Consider the following 15,820-nt stretch of genomic DNA (forward strand, 5'->3'; position numbering starts at 1 on the left):
CAGGCCACCCAAAAAGTTGGGTTAACAATCAGACAATGGCTAGTGCTTGATGGCGCTGGCTGAGACTCTTGATGACCAGTATAATCAATCCTAGTTTCTCAGTAGGAGAATTATAGTTACTGGATGTGAAAGTAAGTGGGCCTCCAGGCATCCTCTCCAACCTAACACTACCTGGATGAATTGGGTTTACATTTTCAAGAACCTGAGGACCCAGATTGTTGGGGGCAATATGCTGACTGTGTAAAACCGCTTAGAGAGGGCTGTAAAGCATGTGAAGCAGTATATAAGTCTAAGTGTTATTGTTAACTTCTTTGGTTGGGTTGATGAGGAATTCTGGGAGTTACAGTTCTGAGACATTTAGATGACCAACCCAGATCAACTGTTTGTAAACAAATCCTCTGTATCTATATTTTGAAAGTCCCTGGTCAACAAACATTTATTCTCCGCTCCGCTCCACTCCACTCTGTAGAATCCATAAAGATTTCTGTCTCTGCATCACCCAAATCTTCTGACTCATGACTGAAACGCAGAGCTTCACAGACTGTGCCAACCTCTTAAATTCCAGAATGCTTAAGTACTGTATTTCTACCTGAATCTGACTGAAGCACTCACAGGGATCTGACAGCCAAACAAAGCTTACCCTTCCTAACCAAATGATGAACAAAGGATATCTCAGCCAACCAGTGCTCAGCTCGTAATCAGGAAGAGAAGGCATTATCCTACCTCCTTGATTTTATGCTGAAAACAAATCCTCTTCCTTTCTTTCCAAGATAGCAAGTCATAATAAAATGCCTCCATTTATGGCTTGCAAACAACTATTTCTCATTTGCCCCAAATATTGAGGTTGCAGTGGGAGGAAGCCAGGATCTAGTGAAATGGTTAGCACTTAGGAACAACATAAACCAAGCTGCAGGAGACCCAAGTTTGTTTCAGGTGTGGCTCTGAACCCATGCTTAAATACTCCCAGGGCTCTTTTATTTCTTGAGATTACACTTGGCAAGTCATAAGTTTAAAATGCAAAAACCGGGACAGAGCTTGTTTTTCAGTTTTTCAAACCGATGTTTGCCACAATTAGTTAGCATCCTTCTCAAATTTGGCCGGACCATCATTCTTCCTACCTGTTCTGAGCAAGATGTTGTCGCAAGTCTCCAATGGTCTCTGTGAATGACATTTTGACAATGTATGTCTTCTCTCCATCCTCTGACTTTATGCGGAGAGTTGAAATGTTGGTGCCAGAACACTCTGTCTTCTGCTTCCCTTCCAGTCTAAGAGTTAAAGGGAGATGGTGATGGAAACGATGGCTTCTCTAAGGAGGCCAGAATAACCCAGGCAGACCCAGGTATGTGTGAATGATCACCCCTTTTATAAAATAGATACAGGCTGTCCTAACATTCTCCAAATGTATTGAATCTACCATTTCCCAGAAAGCAGAGCTTTCAGTCATGCTACAGTCCCAACACACATTGACTGAAGAAGGCTACTGTATATTTTATTTACCTTATGCTGGTTCTAGTTCTGGCAAACAAATACTTAGCATCCACAATCCATCACTCCAGCATGCAAAACAGTCTCAGGGAAAACAGTGGCCTGCACGTGTCGGGGGGAAGGGAGTCACTAAATTATAAAATATGGGAGACTTGGCTTCTCAGGAGTGATCAGGTGCATAATGAGATTAGGATGGAAAAGGAAGACAAATCATAAATTCAGCTTACTTAATGGGGTTGGTTATCGAGCCTGGCATGCAAACACCTCAAAACTGTTGAGGAAAAGGAGTCAACCTTTTGTTAAAAGTGCTCCCAATTCTTTCAGATTTGCTTGTTGGATTGATTGCATTATACAAGCTGTCCTCTGAAAATGATAGAGGAGGATGTACAAAACAGGGGGAAAAAAGCCAAAACGAACACTAACATTTCTTTTTCACAAAAAAGATTTTGGCAATGTCACACAAGATTTATGTTCTTATAAAATCAGGGATAAGGAAAGAGATGGATTCAGACCTCCAAACGGATTCACTGAAGTCCATTTTATCTACACTGACTAGCAACATCACCTTCCATGGTCTCAAGCAATTCGTCATCTCCATTCTGGAGACACCAGAATCATATCTCAGGGGGTTCCATATATAAAACATGGCCTTGATCACTGTGAAACACTGTGCTCCTGGTGCTACTCCAGCTTTGGATTTCTGCCGTAACAAGACGCACGAGGGAAAGAACCGATGAAGATTCCAGAGGCCTGTTTACCTCTTCCTCAGTGCTGTAAGGCTGGGCGTCTCCACCAAAACTACTTCGTGGCTTTGTGCTCCATCCAGGCCCTGGAAGCAAAGAGGGAAATGTAGGCCAATGTTCAAATGCCCTAAGAGACATTAAGTCAGATGACAGCCTTCTGGTCAACCAGCCCACACATTGCAAAGATCAAAAAAGAAAGGAAGCTTTCTTTACTAGAACTATTTCAAAAAGAACAAGAAGGCTTGGTAATAATTCTAAATAGCTTTTTTAGATCTCAGTTGTTATTTGTTTTTGGGTTTTTTGGGAGCTTTGAAGAAGGGGTTGCAAAATTAGACAGCATCTTACCTGAAGGGTCTTTTTAAGATCTTCCCGGATATCTATCACTTGCCCGTCTCGAACCAGTGACTTTGGAAGTTTGTTCAAAAATTGTTCCATGGTGAGCTTGGGACCTGCCAAAAGAAAGGATTTCATGAGCAGATGCTTTATGGGGTATGTGAACAATGACAAAGCCATGCTGAGGTTTCATTTTAATTAACTTAAATGTCTATAGGTTTCTTTCCTGGGCAAAATCCTCTCAAATATAGGTGTATTAAAACCACCCACAATTGTATGAGAAACAGAAGGAGGGAGCTTGAGTTCCTGAAAATAGTTGGAATATACATCTAATACAGAAACATAGATTTTGAGCACAAAAGGGAATTCCAGTAGTCAAGGAGTGAAGCTCTTATTCGATATGATCTACAGCTATTGTACATTCTTTTTCAACCTTTCTTATGTCTGATTATTGTAGCTATCTGCACAAACAACACAAGCATCTACTGTAAGTGGACATTTTCAACAGTGCCTCCTTAACTCAGTACATGTAGTCCTCGACTTATGATAATTCAGTCTCACATTTTTGTTGTGAAGTGAGACCCATTTTACCCCTTTTTTTGCCACAGTTGTGAATCATTGCTGTTGTTAAATTAGTAACACAGTTGTTAAGTGAAGCTGGCTTTCCCATTGACTGCGCGAAAAACAATCACGTGACCCCAGGACACTGCAAGAGTCATAAATATGAGTCAGTTGCCAAGCTTCTGAGATTTGATCACGTGACTATAGGGATGCTGCAACAGTCATAAGTGTGAAAAATGATCATAAGTCACTTTTTTCAGTGCCGTTGTAACTTTGAACGGTCACTAAATGAATTGTTGTAATTCAAGGACTACCTGTATTTATCTAATGAATGAGATACCCAGGTTACAATTAGCATGATATTATCTGGATACTACCCACTTAAGCTCTAAGCATAAAATAAATGGTCCTATGCAAAGAGGATGCATGCCAACCTAGCAGTTCGAAAGCATGTAAAAATGCAAGTAGAAAAATAGGGACCCCTTTGGTGGGAAGGGAACAATGTTCCATGCGCCTTCGGCGTTTAGTCATGCCGGTCACATGGCCACAGAGACGTCTTCAGACAGCGCTGGCTCTTTGGCTTTGTAATGAAAATGAGCACTGCCCCCTAGAGCCGGAAACGATTAGCACGTATGCGCGAGGGGAACCTTTACCTTTAGGAATCTGGTACCCTCCAGATGTGTTGGCATCTGGGAATTAATGGGAGTTGCAATCCTCTACACAACTTCAATGCTCAACAGCAGGGAAGGTGGGGACAAGCTTGAATAGCGGAACAAACTAATAAAGAGGTATTTGTAGCACCAAACTCAAACCGCATTCCTGGAATTGCTGAATCTGCAATAGACACGTACAACCACTGGAGTTGGGTGGCTGATACATTTGAATAAAAACAAACCAACCATCACCTGAGATTTCATTTGTCTCCTTTATGCCACTTGGTTTGGAACGCCCAACAGCCTGGCCATAGCCAGGAAAATACCCTGGCAGTTTCCGTTCTTGAAAGGAGACATCCCTCCTGTCGGTGACCTATGGAATAAATCCCGTTGCTGTTAAGTACCCTGTTGGATTCCAGACTCCAGAGGTCACTGTTAGACTAAAAAGCAGATGAAACTGGATGTTAGTAGCAATAACAAATGCTATGGAAACAACCTCTTCCTTCTTCTGTCAATATTCAAAGGAAATACCACATTTCAGACACCAGAAATGTAAGCACACCTGATAACACCCCATTATAGGAAACCAACAAGGAGTTGCCTTGCACATAATGAACTGAACATTATGACACAATAAATATATTGTTCTTACAAAGGAAGTTATAGAATGAATGCAAAATAAGAAGTGTTAGAAGCCAACCATGGCAGATATCTAGTAATAATCAAGATGCTCAAATAATTAAAATGCATTTTCTCCATTTATTTAAAAAACAAGGACTTCTCATTCGTCTTTCCCACACCACATATCACTAGATTTTAATTCTCACACAACTATAAATATCTGAACACTTAAACTATGGTATTTTACAGGTGTATCTCTAAAGAAATCTCCTTGAGCTCAATTGAAATTGAGTCAGATGTTTGGAAATGAATGCTGATTACAGTAATGGAAACTGGCAGAGAGAACTTATTCAAAGTTTGATTGATTTCTTAATTCTGTTTTCTTTCACTAGTCTTACATAACCTCAAATCCTGATAAAATCAACAGAATTAGTACAAAACGACAGATCACCTACATTTTTCAGCTACTGTGGAGAGAACATTTATCTTTCTTTCTCGTGGTCTTTTAGGGGGAAACCATGAATATATTCCAGACATTATGAACAGAAAAAAGTTTCATTTCATAAATGAGTAACTATCTGACAGGCATTTGCAACAGTGATACCACAATCCAATTATATCATGTATCCTGCAGCTAATCCTCAACTTATGACCACAAAATGGAACTCGAATTTCCATTGTAAAGCAAGAAGGTTAATTGAGACACACGCAATTTTACGCCCTTTCTTGCCATGATTATTAAGCGATTCGCTGCAGTTGTTAAGCGATTCACATGGTCACTAAACAAACCCAGCTTTCCCCATTGTGGGCTTAAGGAAAGTTGCAAAGGAAGAATCACTTGACTTTGGGTGGCTGCAACTGTCATAAATACATTCAGGTTGCCAGGTGTCCAAATTTTGTTCCCTTGACTGTGGGGATGCTCTGAAGATTGGTCACAAGTAACTTTCACCACTCTTGCACACAAGTAACTTTCTTCAATGCTGTTGTGACTTCAAACGGTTGCTAAATGAATGGTTATAAGTCAAGGACTAACTGCATCACACACACACACACACACACACACACACACTAGCTCCGTGGTGGCAAACCTATGGCACATGTGCCAGAGGTGGCACACAGAGCCCTCTCTGTGGGCATGCATGTCATTCCTGGATGCTTTTCTGTTTTCTGGCGCACAGAACTCTCTCTTTGGGCATGCGTGCTGGCCATCTGATCTTCACGGGTGCCATAGTGCCCCAAAATGCCCCCCCAAAACAGGCAGTTTTCAGGATATTTTTGGCCCCAAAAGTGACTTGAAAATGGTCCAAAAACAGGCAGTTTTCAGGCTATTTTTGGCCTGAAAATGCCCCCCAAAACAGCCTGAAAATGCCCCCAAAACAGCCCCCAAAAGAGTAAAAAAAGACCATTTTCAGGGTATTGTGGCCTGAAAATGGCCTAAAAACTACCCCACAAACAGCCTGAAAACGGCCCCAAAAATGGCAAAAAATGACCCAAACCCAGGCAAGCACGCACTGGCACACACACATGCACACGCATGCACACACTTTCCGGTTTGGGCATTCAGTGCAAACCCCCTCCACATTTTTTGCTTCCCTAGCTGGCAATAAAGGCCCCTTCGGGTAACCTATCACCCAAAAGGTGTTTTTCGAAAGGCTTTTTTGGTTTTTCTTTTTGGACTTTTTGGTTTTTCTTTTTGGACTTTCTGGTTTTTCTTTTGAAAAGACGTTTCACTTCTCATCCAAGAAGCTTCTTCGGCTCTGACTGGAGGGTGGAGAGTGGGATTGGTGGAGAATGGCATTCCAGGCTGACCGACTTTGCATTCTGAGAGGAAGGGGAACTGCATACTTGGAAGCCTCATTCATGAAAATAGAAGCGACACAATCGCTTTGCATCGTAGAGACCCCAATAAATATTTAGTTTGCTGGTCTGATGCACCTCTGACCAACCCTTTCTACAAAAAAGACCTCACTCTGTGCTCTCTACATCCAGTGGAGATATTGGGATAATAGGAGCTGCAGTCTAAGACAGGGGTCCCCAAACCTGGCAACTTTAAGACTTGTGGACTTCAATTCCCAGAATTCTCCAGCCAGCATAGCTTTATGGACCGGTCTAAGTACCACTACTTCAGAACTGTGGCAAATCCAAGCAGCCTTGGAATGTCCTTGAGTTTTAATTTTATTGGAAAAGCTTCTTCTATATCAGAGGTCTCCAAACTTGGCAACTTTAAGATTTGTGGACTTCAACTCCCAGAATTCTCCAGCCAGCTTTGCTTAATTGAAGTCCACAAATCTTAAAGTTGCCAAGTTTGGAGACCTCTGGTCTAAGACTTCAAGAATGCACCAGAATATTGGTGACTTTGCTACTCTCTGTTTCCTCCAGTCTGTATTTCCTCTCTAGAGCTAACCAAGCATTCATTTTCAGGGCGCACACCCCAACCGTCAACTGATAAAAGAGCAGATGTTTTCCTCAGCAGTCACCAGCCCAATGTACACATGGGCTGGTTTTAGAAACAGTGGCCCACGTTTCCCCTTTTTCAACAAGGCTTTCCCATGCATCTCTAAATAATGAAAGTTTACAAATGTAATAAAATTTTCCCACACTCTTGGGTATGAGGCACATAAATACTCTACCTAAATGAGGCTTATCTCTTAACAAGGATCAGTAAAACAACCTGTTTTATTTATTCTAGCAATGTTCTAGCTGATAATATGTTCAAGGAAGTTCAAAAATAAATTCCAGGCATCAGTAAATGGCCTTACAATTTTCCTCCCTTGCCTGAAACTTGCTGAGTGTCTAAATTGTGCCGTCTCTTTGATGTACTGTACTGTCTTTCAAGAGGCAGGGAGGGGTACATTTGTTAAATAAGACACGTTCTAGGACATTATTCGGATCTTCAATCCTACTTTTGTGTAACGTATACATTTCTTTGTTCAAGGCAGGACAGGGTACCAAAAATTTCAGGACCACACGGAGCCCCTCCAAAGTGGTTTTCTCTGGGCTACCAGAATCTGCTGTGAACAAAATGGACAGGATGGTTTCCTGCCCTTTTGAGATGGGGAACACAAATCTTGTAGACCAGAGTAAGATTTAATGCAGACTGAATACAGTATAAAATAAAAATAAAAACCCTCCCAATCCCTAAACTGGAAACTCAAAAGCTCACAGCTCTGCTCACATAGAGCTGTATATGATATAGAACAGGTGTCCCCAGACTTGGCAACTTTAAGACTTGTGGACTTCCAACTGCCAGAATTCTCCAGCCAGCAGAGCTTCAATTCTGGGAGTTGAAGTCCACAAGTCTTAAAGTCAATGAATACTTCAGCTTCAACCATAACAGCACAAGAGCAAACAATAGATACAAACTCAAGGTTAATCGCACCAAACTTGATTGCAGGAAATACGACTTCAGCAACAGAGTGGTCAACGTCTGGAATACTTTACCTGACTCTGTGGTTTTTTTCCCCAAACCCCAAAAACTTCAACCTTAGATTGTCTACTATTGCCCTCACCCCTTTCCTAAGAGGTCTGTAGGGGGCGTGCATAAGCGCACCAATGTGCCTATTGTCCCTGTCCTATTGTTCCTTTTATATATATTTTTATTTTTCTTATATGTATCTATTTATTCATAACTATGTTTTTACTTATACCTATTATCTTGTAAGCAATTGACAAATAAAAAAAATAAAATAAAGTTGCCAAGTCTGGAGACTTCTGATATAGAAGGAGCTTTTCCAATAAAATTAAAACTCAAGGACATTCCAAAGCTGTTTAGATTTGCCACAGTTCTGATGTAGTGGTACTTAGACTAGTCCATAAAGTTCTAGCTGTTGCAGCATCTGTGATGGAATGTAAGAAGTTAAGAATGATATTGGGGAAAGAGAGGAGGAGATGCTACCGGGGAAACAATTAGACAAGAGAGGCAGGAACCTGCAGCCCCTTAACAGAGAAAGAAACTTAGGAAAAGACCCGCATTAACAAATCAAGTAGTCAAAAATGGAGCCAAATTTAGGCCTTTGGATTTGCAAGAGCTTTACAATAAAGTAGAATTAGTTTTGCCATGTTTCATGTCTGGTTTATGTGGGAGGATTGGAGTGATTGTGGGTGAGGGCGTGGGTGGTGTGATTGAAAATGGAGCACTCAAGCAACCAGCTCAGACTCCTGACTGTCACAACATGACATAGTCATGTGATCATGACTAGTCATGTGATCATGATCATGCAAACTTCCCTATTGGCTTTCCACGGAACAAGTCAATGAGGAAGCGGGCAAGAAATTGGAAGTCGTGGTCACAATCTGTGCAATTCTTTCTTAAGAAAGGTAACCAGGGGCTACTGCCAGAACTACTGTTGCTAAGCTATGTGGTCACACAATGAGACTGGTCTGTTTTCAAACTCCACCAGGTAACAAGAGGGACAGCCTAGCTGTAATAAAGTTACTTCTTTAAGAGTCAGTTTAGCATCTTTTCTTCAGCAGTTCTATGTAGGATGTTTAATAAAATACATATAACTTGCCAATTTTGCCCCGTGGCCCCAGTTCTGTTAAATTCATCCTATATATGTTGCAATATTACTTCTTTTATGCACACAGACAGAAAAGCTTCATATTTTTATTGTTCGTTGATCCAGGTCAAGCTGGATTTTTGCTTTTGAAGGACAGCAGCAATTAATGTTTGCAAGCCATTGAGTTTGATATAATGAACAACCTTCAAAGGATCTCTTTAGGCTTTTTTGTACTTTTGGTATACAAATGATATTTTACTTTTATTTGGGGCTTGATTTCAATAAATAAAATTGTATTTGTATGTATCTTGTGATAATTATAAAACAAAGAAACTACCTTTCACATTGCTTGCTTTGTTAAATTGGCAAATGTATAGCTAGGCTACAGTAGCACTTTGCCAATCTTCACTAATCTAAAAAAAAAGAGTAAGCATTTGGTAAACCTAGATCATATTTGGATGAGGGATCATTTATTACACTAAGAAACTGAAGGCAATTTATACAGATTCCTACAATTCAACTGTACTTATCTTTTCTCAAATTAAAAAAAATCTATTTGCTGTTTAACTTTTTTTGTTTCCAACTTGTGGGTTTACCTTTTTTCCATTCTTCATAAAGAAACTATCCTATTAATCTCCAGAGTTAAACTGTATTTTTATTTATTGCTTTTAAAAAAAAAATACATTCTGATCTTTGTTGTAAATTACTCTGGTAAAGATTTTTTTTTGAGAGCCAATGTGCTTTTCATGTTTCCAGTATTTTTTTTTCTCTGTTGCTTCCCTCAGTCACATAATGAGAATCTAAACTAATTTTTCTAACAGAATTTGATCTTGTCAGCCTTCATGATGCTGAAATATCCAGTGGTATTCTTAAACTATTTACCTACTGAAAATACCTTTTAATTTAATTTTAATTAGTGGAAATTGCTACCACTAGTAGATGATTTTTGAATTTTATTATCTTTATTTTAAAAATAAAACAGTATTTTTAAAAAGGAAATTTAAAGAAATGCAAACTAAGAAGGAAAAGGAAAAAAGAAACCTAACATAAATAGAATTGCTTTAAAGCAAAAATACAGAAATGACAATTAAGCTCTTTTAAAGAAGGTTTTATGAGAAAAATTGTTCCAGTTTCTGATACAAGAAGCATTCTCAGTTCTTCAAACAGACTGAAAATTTAAAAAAAACTTTCACAGCTTGCAAAAATATTCAACAAAAACCAATTGTCTGTTGTTTGAATGAAACAAAAATTAGGTATAATAACTTGACCAGAAAGTATTCTATCCATAGGTCAGTGACACTTCAACACACCTCATAGAAGCTGTGCTGATTGTACGGATCCGTTATCATAAAACCACAGAATCAACACAGTATTAAGTTGCAGTGGAGTATCTTTTTGCAGGCATTATGACCTCAGAATTTCAATTCTGGAGTGACAAGAAACCCAGAGTTCAAAAACAGGAAGCTATAAAAATATACCTGAAATGGGACACCATTGGGGTAACGACTTTGCAGCTCAGAAGGGAAAAAGCCATCCATGATATCTTGCAGGCAATGCTGAAACCACAACAGAACCAACTCATTAGATTTCCCCCATAATGACATAGCAACCACAATGGAGAAAAATTCAATTATTTGCCTGTTGACAGCTTATCTATTTCCGTTTATGTATTCCCTTTTTATCAGGGGGTTAACACAGAAAATGTTTATTGTTCCCCACCATTAAAAAAAAAAGAAATTAAATAGGTCAACATTTTCTGTGGGAACATCTGCATTTAGTAGCAATGGCAGACAGGGAACAGCCTGATTGAAAAGAACAAACCAAGCAATCTCAAGAAATGCAGACTTGGACATGAGAAGACCAATGAGTGACCCAGTCTGAAACTAGCCTTGGATACTGAGTACCTGGTGGAACGTGCACATCCCTTTTAGAAAGTGATTAAGTGGAAATCCAGGAAAAGCTAGGCCAGTCAGCCTAGCAACTGTTAAAGGTGAATTGGTAGAAATGGTAATAATTTTAAAAAAATTAAGCATACAGAACAAAGATTTTCTTCTGGAAAGAAAATCAGAATACAAAGGAAACTCCTGCCCCATCCTGGTTTTTTTTTTTTTTTTTTTTTTAGATTTTGAGTATCAACAGGACATGGATGAAAGTATCTCTGTTAATTGGTGAATACAGGATAACAGGACTAGGGAGCACTGAATATATTTTCTCCATATAAAAATGTCAAATCTAGGTAGACATAAAATGGAGTAGTTCATCAAGCGTCTTAACTACAATTTTCAGCCAATAACTAACTTATTTATCATAAGTATCAATTCATAAAATATTTCTCTGGTCTTTTTAGTCGCCAACAGAAAGGGAGGGGGGAGCAGTGCAGCAGTTTGCAAATGTTTGCATTCCATCAATGTTTTCATAGATAGTAACTAGGTGACCGAAGTTTCTGCCACGCAAAATTCTAACTGGAGAGCATGATTGATGACTTGGCTATGGATGTGTCCCACTAGAAAATATTAATTATGATACACCCAGGGGGTGAGGGAAAACCAGGATCAAGGGTGACAATGAATTATGTGTCTCAGAGTCGGCTAAACCCAGGCAGTGCTGGACATGTTAACTCCCAATAAATCCTTTTAAAGTTTTGGAAGTCTGGCCTCCAAAACTTCCAACTCATGATTTAATTGGGGTAACTGCCGGAATCCTGACAGTAAGACAACAATAATATGAGAGCCAGTTTGGTCTAGTGGTCAAGGCACGGAAAGCCAGGAGACTATGAACTCAGGTCCTGCCTCGGCCATGAAAGCTAGCTGGGTTAGGCTGAGAGTCACACACTCTCGGCCCAACCCACCTCACAGGGGTGTTGTGGGGAAAAGAGGAAGAGGGAGATGTGTTGGATATGTTCAACACCTTGACTTATTTGCAAAGGTAATAAAAATGGGATACAAATAAATAAATGAAATAAATGAAAGAAGCGACTTAATTTGTATACATTGCAATATCTTTCTGGGGAGACTTTAAATGTCACACCAAATTCTAGGATTTGCATGTGGTGAAGACCCCAGACAGCTTGGTTATTGTGGATGGGGAACTGCAACAGGCTGAAAACAAGAAGCAGCTTCCATTCATGGCAGATGTCCAATAAATGAACTTGAAATACTGTGAAGGCAACATGTAGATTCTTGTGTTTGTCTCAAAAAGAAAGGTCGTCAGCAAGAGGGCACTTTACAGTTCATTTTCACTTCCTCCAACTCCCTTTCAGAATGAGAATCAACAGGACTCGGCTGTTTAAACGTGAAACTTTCCAGTTGAAAGGGGCAAACAAATGAGAAGTAATAATACCTTGTTTTCTATAATTTCTCATTTGGCAATGTAAGAGAAATAAAGCCTGCTTTGCTCTCAGCCAAAGCTCCATATCCCAATACTGGAACCCTTGTTTTCAGAAGTCTCTGGAGAGAGACAGACAGATTGTGCGAAATAAGCCACAGGTGGAAAGGAAAGGTGCTTTTTCCCACACATTACCTTTTAAAATCAGTACCCCAGCAGGAGTTCTCTTTCATGATTTGTGATGCATTCAAATAGCCTATGACAGGGCTCCCCAAAATTGGCAACTTTGAGACTTGTGGACTGCCCAGAATTCTGAGAGTTGAAGTCCACAAGTCTTAAAGTTGCCAAGTTTGGAGGCCTCTGGCCTAGGACACCAGCTAGGCTAACTGTAAATGAAGATAGATTTGGCTTTCAGAACGGAACAGCGAACCATTAAGGGAGAAGAAAAAACTTTTCAGTCCTAGAAATGGCTTCTTCATATTATTATGAAAAAGCAGAAAGTTGTGATTGGGCAGGGCGCACACAGGAGCCATGTGCGCGTAGGCGGAGGGTGGCGCGTGCATGCGTGGGGGAGGGGCACATGCGCAGGGTGCACATGCATTGCATTTTGGGAATACGCACACGCTCGCTTTGGGCACTTGGTGCTGAAAAGGTCAGCCATGACTGGTTTAGGGTCTCCTGCTTGAGAAGGGGGTTGGACTGGAAGACCTCCAAGGTCCCTGTGCTGTTATTCTCTTCTGTTAACTTCTGCAGTATTTCGGCTACCCAATCCGCTTCAGCTGGAATCCTCCTTTTCTTTTCTCTAATTGGACAGTTGCTAAATCAATATTCTTCTCAATAACTTCTCCATATCTTATTATCCCATTTCCCTTTCTGTGCTGCTATTTTGAGTCTCCAGTGCTTCCTTTTTGTTTCATGTTTCCCTACCAAGTTCTGTATTCTCTTTTGTTTTCCCTCTCAAACATGGTCATCATCATCAACAATAATATTACACAACCCTTCTTTCTGGGACACAAAATTACACACCAGGCACTATTTATGTTGGAAACTGCTTATTCCAAGGCTGAACTTTCAGAGATGTATGCCTAAGCCCAGCATGGAATAAGTGTGGTTCCACATCAGTTTGACAACTAAATGTTGCATTCAATTAACTTTATTACAGTCATAGACCAGAGACCAGAACAAATAAAAACACTCAGTAAATATACAATTAAAATTTTTAGTATAAAATAATAAATAATAACTAAAATATATGATAAAATCCAGTCTGGATTTTTATCCATGCATAACTATATTAAAATTACAATCCATAAACTGTGTGGCCTGTGGTCAGTTTAATACTAAAGGGGAAAGAAATAAGCAGCGCAAAGGTTTGCCACACTTGTTATATAACATAACTATGGCGGATTGGGGACAGGGTGGCTCAGTGGCTAAGTGGCTGAGCTTGTCGATCAGAAAGGTTGGCAGTTTGGCGGTTCGAATCCCTAGCGCCGCGTAACAGAGTGAGCTCCTGTTACTTGTCCCAGCTTCTGCCAACCTAGCAGTTCGAAAGCACGTAAAAAATGCAAGTGGAAAAATAGGGACCACTTTGGTGGGAAGGGAACAGCGTTCCGTGCACCTTCGGCATTTAGTCATGCTGGCCACATGACCACGGAAACGTCTTCGGCTTTGTAATGGAGATGAACACTGTCCCTTAGAGCCGGAAACAACTAGCACGTATGTGTGAGGAGAACCTATGGTGGATTAAAATCTCCAGTGCTCCTGTGCAGAATCTAGCAACCTGCACTGTAGTTATGGACTGTTCATCCTTAAGCAGCCACTGAAGATAAGCAGTATCAGAACAGCCAGGATACCTAGCAGTTATTGGCAGAATTTGGTTTTTCAGTATCTCTAAGCAATAGCACTTATATACCGCTTCACAATGCTTTTACAGCCCTCTCTTAGCAGCTTAAAGAGTCAGCCTATTGCCCCCCAAAATCTGGGTCTTCATTTTACCGACCTCGGAAGGTTGGAAGGCTGAGTCAATCTTGAGCTGGTGGGACTTGAACAGCTGAACTGCTGGCAATCAGCAGTCAGCAGAAGTAGCCTGCAATACTGCACTCTAACCACTGGGCCACCAAAAAGAAAATCGAAGGAGTATGTGACCCACAGTCTCCACCTCTCCTGAGCCACAGGAACAGTGTCTTTCAATCAATGATCTCTTTTTATACTTTTATGCCTGTTGCATCTTTTTGTGGCATTTTTTTCATTTTTATTTTTTATTCAAGAAAAAAATATTTTAAAAAGAGAATCACATTCTCACATTTCAGTGTTTTCATAACAGTGTACATGTTACTACAAAAATATATTAAATCTAATTCCTAATTTCTTACTTATCTATGTTATTAATCGTCGTGATACACTTTGTTTTTCTGTGTTACTACACTACTACACCTATATACATAACTATACTATACATATAAACATAGCTATACATTTATCCTTATTTCTGTTGTTCCATGATATTTCTTTAATTATTTTCACTATACTTCTTTATTTCCTTGTTTTTTAATACCATAGTTAATCTAATCATTTCTGCGCATTGGTAAATTTTGTTGATTACTGCTAGATCTGTGGGTACCATTGTTAATTTCCAATTTTTGGGAAAGGCTATTCTTGCTGCTGTGACGATGTGTAGTATTAGATGCTGTTGTTTTTTACTTCATGATAGTTCTGATATTCCCAATAAGAAGGTCTCTGGATTGAGTTTGATCTTTAATTTTGTCATCTCTTCCAACCATCCCTGTATCTTAGACCAGTATTTCGAGCTTTGGGGCATGTCCACCACATGTGAAAATAGGTTCCCTGGCTATGACTGCACTTCCAGCTTTTGGGTGACATAGTGGGAAACGTTTTTGCCAATCTTGCCGGTGGAAGGTGCCAGTGGTAGAACATTTTATATTCTCTTTATATGATATTAATCACATTAATTTATAGCTGGTTTGCCATATTCGTTCCCATTGTTCTAAGTGGATGTTACGACCGCAATTTTTAGCCCACATTACCACATTCTCCTTAACCGTTTCCTCTTCCATTTTAAATTCCAATAAGCAATTGTATAATTTAGTAATCTTTTTTTTTCACTTCCTTGTAATATTTTGTCTAGTTGCTGTTCTTTGTTGTAAAATCCAAATTGTACCTTGTCATATGCCTGTTGCATCTTTGCAGCTTTTTATTTTGTCAGTCTTTCCCAATGTAATGATCAAAATGCCCAAAGATCCACTAAAAGACAAGATTCTGCCACAATATAAGGACGGGGAGAGGGCTTGGCGATGGTTGTGGGAGAATGTTACTGTCACAAAAGACTTTTATTTTGTACATGTACTAGTAACTCTCAAATTCCAATAAAAGAGAACATGTCATGCCCTTGTTGGAATTTGATTCCGAGGGGGTGGTCGAGCAGCTGACAGGGAGTGGAAGTGTGGCTCCGGTGGCTGTAGAGGAAACTGGGGAAGGGCACAGTCTGGCTGGGCATTCAGAGGAAGACCCAGGGCCACCCTCTCTTCATCCAAGAGCACACAGGGAGGAACGGAGAAGGGAGCAACGTTAGTTACGTGAGTTA

The 15,820-nt window shown here is 39.9% G+C and overlaps 1 protein-coding gene across 4 annotated transcripts in view; it reads right to left on the minus strand.

Moving 5' to 3' along the window:
* Positions 1-15,820, minus strand: part of UBXN11 (UBX domain protein 11) — a 29,734-nt gene that overhangs the window by 1,778 nt on the left and 12,136 nt on the right. For all 4 annotated transcript variants that reach the window (XM_087939667.1, XM_087939666.1, XM_087939668.1 and 1 more), the window contains 5 exons: positions 10,374-10,451; positions 4,028-4,148; positions 2,574-2,677; positions 2,244-2,314; positions 1,119-1,265 (listed from right to left, as the gene is read on the minus strand). In XM_087939667.1, the coding sequence (XP_087795793.1) occupies positions 1,119-1,265; positions 2,244-2,314; positions 2,574-2,677; positions 4,028-4,148; positions 10,374-10,451 (521 nt within the window). The remainder of the gene's footprint in view (positions 1-1,118; positions 1,266-2,243; positions 2,315-2,573; positions 2,678-4,027; positions 4,149-10,373; positions 10,452-15,820) is intronic.

The sequence above is a fragment of the Pseudonaja textilis genome, chromosome 10 (assembly GCF_049901715.1).
Source record: "Pseudonaja textilis isolate UNSWEBS1 chromosome 10, rPseTex1.2, whole genome shotgun sequence".
NCBI lineage: Eukaryota > Metazoa > Chordata > Lepidosauria > Squamata > Elapidae > Pseudonaja > Pseudonaja textilis.